Genomic DNA, 12460 nt, shown 5'->3' on the forward strand with positions numbered 1-12460 from the left:
AAGCAAATATGTTAGTGCTTCATAGTCCACAAATTATTGAACAATTAGAATAGTAACATTTATTATGGCTTGTTACTGTGCAAACCACATACCACTTTAAACATGTGCAACAAAAGGGGACATTGTTTTAATCTTTGGCTGAATCTATACGTTTTTCAAGTCAAAAAAAAGTTTATAAGAGATACATACTTGGACATTCTGTGTGGTTGCAACTTCTGTTTGCACTCTCTTCGGATGGTCCTGTACAGTTGGCTCCCCCAAACTGTGGAGGTGGTTCGGTGCAATTCCTATTTCTAGAAACTACTTTCTTGGCTTCACGTCCACAGGTGACAGGACAGTCAGGGTTACTCCATTCACCCCATTCACTAAAACCACCATCAACTGCAAAACACAATCAAACCTTACTCCGCCTTAGTAAAGAGCTTTTTTTATTATGTGCACTTAGAGCACTATAAGAGTAGTTACGTTTCATATACATTGTACTTATTGTTGATTGCAATTAATTCCTAACATGTGCAGTAAAGATGATATTGTCTGAAAATGTAGTTTACCCGGACTATTTCAAAGGCCAGTTGTGCCAATGAATATATTGTTGTTTTTGCAATGGGCAAACTCCTTCTACATGTATGTGAATCTAGAAACATGAAGAACACTTTTAAAAGGTGACTTGATAAAGTGATTGGAGCACGGTGTTTTACTGTGAAGTCATTTCTGCATAAATTACATGTCTTAGTGTACCAGATACCTTTACCCACAGGTAGTGTTCGGTACTCAATAACGTCACAACCGCAACAGCTCAAAGGCAACTTTTGAGGAAACGTCGGATTGGTATCTCGCTATTACATTTCGTATTTGTTTAAACGTGATGTTATAATTAGAAGCTAACCTAAGCAAGTGCGAAAATGTCAGTTAAAGTGGATTGTACGTGTTGACATAATGTAATAGCGGCTCAGAATCCAAGTTTTTGAACAGCCAGATATACAAACCACACTGGATGAATAGTGAGCATTAAAAGTTAGTCATTCGGAATCAGAATGTAAAAAACATATGCGCCCTCGCTTTAGACATGTCAGATTGTGTATCTCGCTATTACATTTCGTATTTGTTTAAACGTGCTGTTATTTTTAGGACGTAAACACTTTTAGAAGCTAACCTGTCAGTTAAAGTGGATTATACGCGTTGACATAATGTAACAGCGGCTCTGAAACCACGTTTTTGAACAGCCAGATATGCAAACCACACTGGTTGAATATTTAGCATTAATTGAAGATAGTCATTCGGAATCAGAATGTAAAAAGATATGCGCTCTTTAGACATGTTGAACTTTGGCTGGCAAGAGGTGTTCATGACGCGACTGTGGACAGTACCGCCATATATAGGGCCGTAATTTACAGAGCAGGAATAAATACTTAGAGTGACTAAATACAATGAAATGAATAACAAAATGCATAGTTTGTGCAAGTCCATTAATGTAGATATAAGTTAGCATGTATACAAGATAATATTAAAATACACTATTGCTAAGGTTAAAGTTCAGCCTCTAAAACACATTCATTCAAAACATCAACATAAATAGAAATATATGATTCAATGTAAATATAATTACTTGTTAGATGCTTATTTATAATGCCTAATCTTTGATTACTATTTAATCCTATTTAGAAGTAAAGATAAATTATTAACTAACCTTTAGTGGTGATCTACAAATGCTCCAAATGCAGTGCATAGTGAAAGTGACAATATGGAGCTAGTCAGAGCAAGAAGGTAAAGTTTGAATTTGACCAATCACAGGATAGCTTGGGATTGATCAATAGAGGGCTTGACTTAGAATGATGGGATAAAAACAAACCTCTGTTTTAATATAGTTGAACAGAAACAAAACTTTAATAATTTTATTTACAAACAAGGCTAAAATACAAATATATACACCTGCTACAATACCAGCTGAATGTGTTTATCCTCCAACTCCCGAAACCCATCTCCCACTGTGTAGCAAAACGACGTGTTTGTCTTTATTTGATAGCCGCAGATGTAATTTAAACTGAACATATCATTTTAGGTTCAATATAATCAGTACATTGTCTGGTCATGATTCTTTTCTTTACATGCCACGTTTTTTTAGTTTGTGAGTAGCGGGTGTCACCAGTCTTTCGAAAACACCAGATGTCAGCACTGATTTTCCGTGATCAATTCATGAATTAGTAACCATTATTTACCGGCAGATCATCGATACTGGTTATTCTCTGACGTTGACGCTTTATATTTACATTCATTTGTGGTCGACTGCATGATTTGACCTGTCACAGCTTCATACTAGTGACCCTTACCACAATTACAAATGTGAGATCCACGAAACCTCTCCACAGGGTTTCATGAAAGAATGTCTGTTGCCACCTACATGTACGGCCTTCATAATTATCATATGTGCACATTCGGTGCACACGTGCAATATATATCCCGTCAATGAACAACTGTTGTCATGATTAAGTCGGATTAAGGAAGAATCCGGTCGGGTCCGGTTGGGAGCCGATGGCGATCCGGTACGCGATCCAGACTGAATAAGTTCTTATTACATAGCGAGGGGCGGTCGGGTAGCATGGTGGTTAAAGCGTTCGATCGACAAGCCGAAGACTCGGGTTCGATGCCCGACGTGGGTACAATGTGTGAAGCCGATTTCTGGTGTCCAACGCCGTGATATTGCTGGAATATTGCTGAAAGCGGCGTAAAACCACACTCACTCACTCACTCACTCACTCACTCACTCACTCATTACCTAGTGCCGGAAATGATACCATGCATGTACATGTTAAACTCCTGTTTCCGACACCAATAACTCAAGGGGGCTACATTTTGTTGATGTATTCGGTCACCTTCTGCCTTTGTAATTTTCGGCTTGTATTATTATTGAAGATATGACTTTTATAGCTTCTTTACTTAATATCATCTCAGTGTTATTACAGTTCAGCATAAAAAAACACTGCGATATGTTTGATCTTCTAAAACAAGCGTTGTATATGTAATAACATCCACATCTTGTGTTGAGAATCTTGTGATCTGATTAATTTTACGTTTGTTTATTGCATTTTATGTATTTGCACTTTCTGAACAAGCATATGTCTACTAATGTATTTCTGTATGCCTCGTTTAAATCATAAAACTCTATGAATTCACAGTTCACCACATTCACCACCGATCCATCGACGTGGCGCTCGTGGTACCAACACCAGATTCCCTCGAATTATGAGTTTGGCTTTCCCGGGACTATCTGATATTCAGGTATGGCTTTAAATGTGCCCTTGTATAAACCTATACACTAAAGCTGATCACACGTTTCTATTGTCGCTAATGTATATATGATATATATTTCCTACATGTATTTCGTGCATGCATATTTAAGTAAATTCTCAAAAATATATCCCACAAACGTTCAATATTTAGCAAAAACATTTGGTTTTCAATTTTGCAAACTATTATCCCACACGACAAGCTTATGGAAAAACTTCATTCATTGACCCACAGAGCATTTTGTCACTAAAAATAGCGACAATAGATAAAATTTTATTTTCATCTTCAAAGGATGTGAGAAATTTGTCAAACACTGAAAGCAAATGTCATCTAAAGTTTACACAGAGAGAAAATGCTGGACTTTAACATCCCCATCGGTACCTATTGTGCTCCCCTCTTTGCTGATCTGTTTCTGTACATATGAATCGGAATTTCTGCTCTGATTGAGCATTTCAAAACATGGGAAATTGACCAAATAAATTTAAGTTAAAGTGTAATTCACAAGAAATAATTCACCGCGATGTCAACGGTACACGTTTTCAATGTTTGATATGTTCACGTGGCTGCAGCGTCTATCTACTACATAATCTTCAGATGCTTAGCAGGAAGCGGTGAATTAAGATCTAATTAAAGGGGTTGCTATTTCTGTTCCTACAGAAGTCTACGTTCATTGCTGAGTGTAAGAAAAGATTGTGAATAACTAAATTAACAATTCACGTCTTCAACTATCTTTTTATGACTAACAATAGAGCGGCTGCACATAATGTTGATATCTAATATATTAAATAAACGAATCGTGGTCGTTGTTTATCATACAATAAAACACTGCTGCACATCTCATAGTTTATTCTCCCTGCAGTGCTTTATTGTACGAGAACCAACTCTCACTCGTCGTTTATTTCTTAAATACACACATATATGCTAATCTATTTGTTAGTTTTTCTCAATAAGGTTTATCTAATCAATTTTAAGTAACAACGTTATATGTACCACATAATAAACATATATAGATAATGAGTAGTTAGTAGAGAGTGGACTAATTACGCTTTTAAATTGAAAGTAAATTGTAACCCTGGTTTTATTGTATTTATGGCAAAATTCACCTAAAACTCCTCTAAATGTTAACTGGCATACCCAATGCGCATCTCTATCCCTTAATGTGTTGATCTGGATACTTTGAACAACGAAATTATTTCTAAGAAAACAACTTTTAATGTTGAGCTTGGTTCCGTCGTACTATTGCTAATTTCAAACACTTTGGATTTACGATTTTGCATTTGCATGGTAGTTGCATGGTAGTTGCATGGTAGTTGACAGTAGTACACATACCTGGACAACGAGCGACTTCACACGATCTGACGACGATCTCCTGCACTGGTTCAATGCAGAATGATCCATTATTGGCAGGAACAGGATTGTCACATGGGCGCAGCCTTAATGATACTCCTGTAACATTCTCCCCACATGTTGGACACCGTGGAGTGTCCCACCCTCCCCATTCTGACACTCCACCATCAACTGTGAAAACAAAAAATTAATTTCAAATGTTTGAAAATGGTTACGAATTTGGAAAGTTGAATAAATGCGTATTCTACATTTATATCCGATACATCAATCGTTTCCAGCATTCATACAGTGACAATAGAACCAAAGTTAATTAACTAAGGAAATATACAAGATTGGTGGTGTCAAGAGGTGGAATTAAGACAAATCACAGTGTCACTAGAATAGACAAGACAAGGGTACGTGTAAAAGCGTAATTATGTCCATTTCTTTTCACGATCAATTTCAATTGCAATAATGCATAGTCGCAGAATATCTCATAACAGTGAAACATACTAAATTCTTCTTTCTTTTGTCCTACCTTTAACTTTCAATATGGTTGTACAATGAGTTCATTAGGGATCGTTATATGTGCATCTTCATCTGTATTGTAATTCACAATATCCTGAATGTACAGTGGTATAGGAACGAATATTCATGTTTTTTATTGGCCGTGTTAAGTATACTAACATATGCCGTTTTCCTGATTGAGTGAGTGAGTGAGTATGGTTTTACGCCGCTTTTAGCAATATTCCAGCAATATCACGGCGGGGGACACCAGAAATGGGCTTCACACATTGTACCCATGTCGGGAATCGAACCCGGGTCTTCGGCGTGACGAGCGAACGCTTTAACCACTAGGCTACCCGACCGCCCTTTCCTGATTGAATATTATACACGTTGAAATGTTCAATGTACATGTATATAAAGAAAAGCTACAGCACCTGGGCATGGAGATAGATTCGTGCATTTCCAATTTCTTTCCTGAGAAGTTGAACCGTCACATGGAAGCCCACCATTGAATGGAGGAGGGTTGTCACATGCCCTACTCCTTCTCTGTAAAGTTTCCACATCGACTCCACAAGTCTTTGGGCAGGAAGTCTGTGTCCATTCACTCCACTGACTAAAACTGCCATTCACGACTTGACCTAAGACGAATAAACCGATAACAAAAGTGTTTCAGACAGTGTGCTCTTTGTATGTACACATGTATATGCTGCAGCGACATATTCAAGTGATATCGAGTGATTGTGTTTTGTGTTTTATAAACAAAGAAAAACTAGCTTCAAACATTCGTACAATGACGAGGTCGCATGATAAGAGGGATTGTTTCCTGAAAAATACACAACACGTTCCTCCAAGGGAATCCTCCAAGGTGTGTTAAATATACTTATTGTTGGAACACGTACATTTGCCCTCTTTCGCCATCCATGCAAGGTATAAAACGGTTGATCCCTTGATTATATACAGTTTCAACAACCACATGTAACTGTGAACGTCTAGTAACTAACTTTTGAACATGTTTTTGCAGACTTTGGAACAGGTTTCTGCAGAAAAGAAATATGCGCTACGTCAACAACAAAAACGATCAAATCGCTGTTCACTTGCGCCAGGACACCACAGTTCAAGTATCTGACCAGACAATACGCCATCGTCATCAGCATCGTCGAAACATGTCAGCCTGACACCAATGGGGTTTAGAGTGTAGAAACTGGGCCAATCGCTGATATGTCTTTAACGAAAGTCTTGCGAACGTGAACGTTTGTCGATATGACAGATTTGGTGGTAGGTCTGTATGACATGCGGCGGGATCACAGTGATTGCCAGAACGCCACTGCATATTGTTTATGGAAGGATTACAACATACTGGTGCTGGATTGAATTAATTTTGTGAAGAAAATATTCAATTTATAATTTTGTAATACATTTTCTATTTTAAAAGCTTAAGTCGTCTTTTTGTACTTTTTGTAAGTCATTATATTTTTTCTTTTGTCGACAGAGAATCATCAATAAATTCTAACTATATCGATTGTTTCGAATAGATAGTATTTTTCAACTCATTGTATTTCCGCCCGAGCACTCGATCACATGCGTTCCAACAGAAAGAGTCAAGCGAGCGAGAGAGGGAGAAATTGTCAAAAATATGGGAGGTTTACTCTTCAGGTAATTAGTTGTACTTTTTATTATATACATATGAATGAAATACTGGAATTTATCAGTAACGATAGATCAAGTTATCAGTCACTGGTGACTGATATAAAAATGTTATATCAGTCACTAGTGACTGATATAAACAAGGTACCGGAACTACTTTCTCCTGAATCAAAACATTAAAGAGTTATCCATTTTAAACAGGAATGTTTAATTATGACCAAAAAAAATGTCCACGTAACTTAATACTCAATATGAAATAATATATTTCGCATATCATATATTAACAGGGCTAGTTTTATTCACGAACTATATTCTTTACGCAAACCCACTTTATACGGCGATGGTAAAGAGGCGACAGGGAGAACTTAGTAATTTATCAGACACTGTTTTCGAAAAAATATACAAATTGCAAGTAATAAAAATAAAACATGTATATAATAAATAGAAAATTCAATGTGTTTTCTCAAATACCACTTTTATCTCATCTCGTGAATTGGGGAGAGTCTAATATTTTCACTCGTGACTGCGTCACTCGTGAAAATATCAGACTCTCCCCACTTCACTCGATGAGATAAAAGTGGTATTTGAGAAAACACATTAAATATCCTCTATATATTGTTTATTAATGCTTATAGTAGCTTTTCATGTATTATTTCATGTAATTTTATATTCATGCATATTTCAAGGAAAAGTGTAGGATATTGACAACTGTTGACTCTTGGAACAGTCCATTATATTCTATCGTAGGGATGTTTTCTTAAAAGTACATTTATTAGAGCAAAGTCACTTTATTTTCAATTTATTTCCAATATTTGTAATGTTTAGCGTTTTCGCTTTATTTAGACGTTTGTTAGGCTTTCCTTTTTGAGTACATTTACTTGAGCGCACAACCTTTTTCCCCTCGAGTAAAATAGACTAGTCCAAATCTCGGCATTAGGCCGGCTGGCTGACAGTGTCACACTAGTTTCAGTGTTTGTTTACATTTTTGAGTCAAGTAAATGTTATATATTTTCAAAAGCGTTAATTAATTTGCTATTTGGTATTTTATAGAATATCTAAAGATATTTCCGAGTATTTTGCAATTATTTTCGTTAGAGAAGTGAACTTTCAATTGAGGTTTTTTTTGGAAGTAACAAGTGTATGAAAGCTTCCAGCGATTTTTGCGTGCACTGTATTTTTTAGTAAGAGTGCAAAAGAAATTATATATTATCGGTTTCCTGATATTTTGTTACACTATTTTATATATTTATTTGATAATTATTTCATAAATAATATAAGGCATTCCAGAGAAAATTAGTAACACCGAGTCATTGTACAATTGAGAGTAATTAATTTAATGCCAAGAGACTTTCACTAAGAGGTGTATTTTATACATGTATATTTAGTGATTGTATGAATATTTGGTGTTAAAACAAAGATTTATTATTTTTGTCAATTGTTTTCAGAACTCCGTCATCAGAGTGAATAAATAGGTGTTCGGAAGCCCTCCCGTTTTCCCATTCCTCTTTGTCCAAACCAGGTGCCAATAGTTGTGCCGTTTGCCCGCCATGCTGGTTCACATATTGTTTTTCAAGGCGATAATTCTTGTCCCCAACGTAATTAACTACCCAGTCCTTCCTTTTCCTTCGTCATCCATTACTATTATAAAATAGAACACGTGTGTTTTCAATATAGTCGACAATGTATCATGACAACATGTATCAAGAATGTATGCTTTAACAGAAATACGTTCTTATGTAAGGATCTATAACAGTGTATATTTTGAACTCAGTTCTGGTTGATTTTAAATACAGGATAATAATGCCTGTATTTGTAATACGTGTTAGAGAGAGAGCAAATATTATTGTTTTACCTGGACATGGAGGAATGCCTTCACATACTTCATACTTTTGTTGATAATAGGATCCTTCACATGGTTTTCCACCATTTAATGGCACAGGGCTATCACAACGCCTATATCTGTTCAGCAGCTTTGTAATCTGCACTCCACATGTTGCAGAGCAATTATCAGCACTCCACTGGCCCCATGGGCTGTAACCGCCGTCAACGACATCGTCTTAAAGGGGAAAGTCACAGGTTCCAAAAGCTCATTAATCGCAAATGAGTATTCTCACATTCTAAACACAATCAGCAGTAAAATAATAATAAAAAATCCAAATAAAAATATTGCTTAAATATATTTTCATATACTTGTTGCAATCAGGATTATTTTTGCTAGTTTTATTTGCATAATGAACGGAACTCAAACTACACCAACGGATTGGTACATCCTAACCAACTGAATGCATGGAAGTAATACTTCCGCGTTTGAATTGTACGTTAGTATAGAGTAGAATATCTGTCGGCTCCATTACCTGGACACGGAGATATGTTACACTCCATGGATGTTGATTCATAGTTGGTACCACTGCATGGAAGTCCACCGTTTTGTGGTGCAGGGCTGTCACATGACCTGTTTCTATAAATATTAACGGTTACTCCGACTCCACAAGTCTTTGTGCACGTCGCTCCAGCCCACTGACTCCATTCTCCATAACCACCATCAACTATGTCACCTTTAAAAGATATTACTCGGACCTTAACAGCTCATTTAAAATGTAGGTAAGTTGTCGTTCAACATTAAAAAACATTTGCCATATACTTGGGTGCTGTCCAAGTTTTATTAGTACAATAACGCTTACTTACAATAACGCTTCAGCTCGGAATGAGGATGTATGTATTAAGCGAACTCGTGTACCTGAATTAGGAATGAGGTAGGATGTGAGGTTGTATAAAGTGTATAGCATTATTAGAATGTATACTCCAACAAATGTTTAGAGTTCTTGTTATTACAACTTGCATCACGGGTAAAGGTCGATGGTGCAATCACGGTGTAAACATAACTGAAACGCGCACATTTTCTCGAAAACCTATTTCACTGTTTGGTTACTTTACAAACACTTCATAAACACATGCCCATGATATAGTCGGAATCGTACAATCGACTCTGCTTCATGCAGAGCTTTATACTGGATGTGGGAAGGGATATGAAGTTTTCTATATATATTAATGCTACACTGCCAGTATAAGGCAAGCAAAACCTACCTGGGCAAGGTGCAACACCCTCGCAATTAATTAGTCGTGCTTCGGTAGACGGCCCTCGACAAGGCAATCCCCCATTTTGTGGTGCCGGGCTATCACAGGTTCTATTTCTCCTTACTACTGTCTGAACCTTGACTCCACAGGTTAGTAAACATTGATCCGCAGCCCATGGGCCCCACTCTCCATAGGTGCCATTGATTATGTCATCTTAAAAGGAGTGAGTGGTGTGTGGAAATATATCAACATGGAACTCAAACTGCATCTCCGATCAACGACAGCAAACACAGATACAAATGTTTATAAGCTGGTGCATACAAGATATCAATATACAATATTTTGAAAAATAGTTAAAAACGTACGTAATAATATCATGATTTCATAGAATATTACGTTTAACATTTACCTTAAAAATATTTACTCAAGGTGTTGACTGATGTTCATATCATTTCGTGATCATCTCTTCCTCAATTTTATTCAAGGTTTGGTAGATTCGATTCTCTGAAGCCTAAGTTCTTAATTCACCAGTGTTCATGTGTTCAACAAAAGTGCACAACACAACTCGGGATTTCCCCTCACACCGTTATGTAACTGTAATACTGTTCATAAAGGTGTTAATCACATACTAACTCACCCTCATTAAATGTATTTCGATAAATTCTGTTATGAAGCACCCCTTCAGCGTTACAAATAACACGTTTGAAATAGATACGTCATGATGACAAATTCCGATTCATTCTTTACCTGGACAAGGAGGTATGTCGCATGGACTAGTCTTTTCTTCAGAATGGGAACCTTGGCAGTCAAGGCCACCATTTTGTGGTTTAGGACTGTCACATGTCCTATTTCTCCTTCGTACGTATCGAACATTGAGGCCACAGGTTGTAGGGCATTCTCCCAACCATGAACTCCATTCCTCATATGCACCATCAACTGGGATACCTTAAACATATTTTGCTCTAGGTATTGACAAATGTATACACTTTTCCTCGAGCATCTTATTTATTCTGATACATATCTGCCTCAATCATGAATGTCATCTTCAAGTCTATTGCCAGCCATTACATGCTGAAACAAACAATGTATATCTACCATGCATAGTGGAAGTGGTACCACGATAACCTATGTGAAAATAACAAAATAAAACACATTCAACGTACGGGTTTTGGGTTCGAATGCCGGTTCGCCCCGATTATGTTTTTAGGTTTGTCGGCACCATACCCGTGCTCGTGGGTTTCTCCGAAGTGGTAAACGTCTGAGACGTGCATCACTTCGGGTATTCCTCCCACATTAAGCTGACACGCCGTGATATAACTGGAATACTGTTAAAAGCGGCATTAAACCCAACTCACTCACTTACTCACATGTGGTACTAATGCCCTAAGTACAGATCATTGAATCGATTGTTCAATGGTATAATTGACGTCATAAAACCATACTGATAAAAAAGTATGATTCAATTGGAGCATGGTACTTTAGAGACAAACGAATCAAACACAAAAATATAAATTTCAAACAATATTCTTTGAGCCCAAGGTACCCTTACCACAGGACTCCGGTATATTGTCACACAGTATCCGTGAAGACTCCTGCTGCACAAGTCCTTGTTCCACACAGGTCTTTCCATTGTTCTGACGTAACGGATTGTCACAGCTCCTCAGTCTCGTTCTTGTGCCGGTCACATTTACTCCACATGTTTGGGCACATGTGACATCACCCCATTCCTGCCATTCGGAGACGCCACCATCTATATCTGAAGATGCAACAGAAAATTGAGATGACATATGTTCTTAAAATGTACATCCTGTAGGTGATACTGGCCGGGAACTAATATCATCTTTCTTGCTGTAGGGTGTCCTCTTTTCTGCATGTCACAACTTACCTTTTTGAAAGGAAAATGTTTTACACTGATACCGTGCCCTTAGATAATCCTTCAAACTTGGAATTTACCTATTTGGTATAAGGTCAGTTTGGCAGCAAATGCATGGTGTACGTAATCACCTCCAAATACATATGCAAAAGGGGTGGTAGTGTAACCTGGCTGTTTCAGCGTTGATGTCCGGGCGTTACATCTTGTTTAATCAATCATTATATTTCGGTAACCACGGATACAATGTATAACGTGAAATGGATGACTAGAGACTATTAACCGAGTGTGTTTTCCTATCGTAAAAATAATAAATTAGAAATGCAGATTGTATCCTGAAGAAAGACAAAGTCACACAGAAATTACAACCAGGTTATGTCAGGAGGACACTTGTGTCTAGAATTAAAACTCCGCCTTCACCATCAGAAAGAGAACCTTCTGGTCAACATCGGGGTGTTCTCAGCCAGCTCAAAATTGAAATTCCGGGGGTTTAGCGGAATGCTGACAATTTCTAATCGCCTGATCAGTGACTTGAACTATGGTGGCATGGAGCAAGTGAACAACGATTTGATTGGCTGTTCGGGCTCGATTTTATAAACCTAATTTCTGATTATTTTATCCTGGACTTGTGTTTTCGACGTAGGGGCCCCTGTGTGGGACAGATCATTAACATTTTGTGTCTGCAGAAACCTGCTCCAAAATCTGAAAATCACAGACTGGGACACACTGAAGACATTGGCTACTTCTTGCTGA

General features: G+C 37.4%; 1 protein-coding gene across 1 annotated transcript in view; it reads right to left on the reverse strand.

The window, feature by feature from the left end:
• Window positions 1–172: 172 nt before the first annotated feature.
• LOC125374700 (coadhesin-like) overlaps window positions 173–12460 on the reverse strand; it is a 28632-nt gene continuing 16344 nt past the window's right edge. The window contains exons 3-9 of the mRNA XM_048385959.1: window positions 11387–11593; window positions 10585–10782; window positions 9117–9317; window positions 8615–8818; window positions 5553–5756; window positions 4615–4803; window positions 173–381 (exon numbers count right to left, since the gene is read on the reverse strand). Coding sequence (XP_048241916.1) covers window positions 173–381; window positions 4615–4803; window positions 5553–5756; window positions 8615–8818; window positions 9117–9317; window positions 10585–10782; window positions 11387–11593 — 1412 coding nt within the window. The remainder of the gene's footprint in view (window positions 382–4614; window positions 4804–5552; window positions 5757–8614; window positions 8819–9116; window positions 9318–10584; window positions 10783–11386; window positions 11594–12460) is intronic.

Source organism: Haliotis rufescens, unplaced genomic scaffold (assembly GCF_023055435.1).
Source record: "Haliotis rufescens isolate VD_foot unplaced genomic scaffold, xgHalRufe1.0.p SCAF_6, whole genome shotgun sequence".
NCBI lineage: Eukaryota > Metazoa > Mollusca > Gastropoda > Lepetellida > Haliotidae > Haliotis > Haliotis rufescens.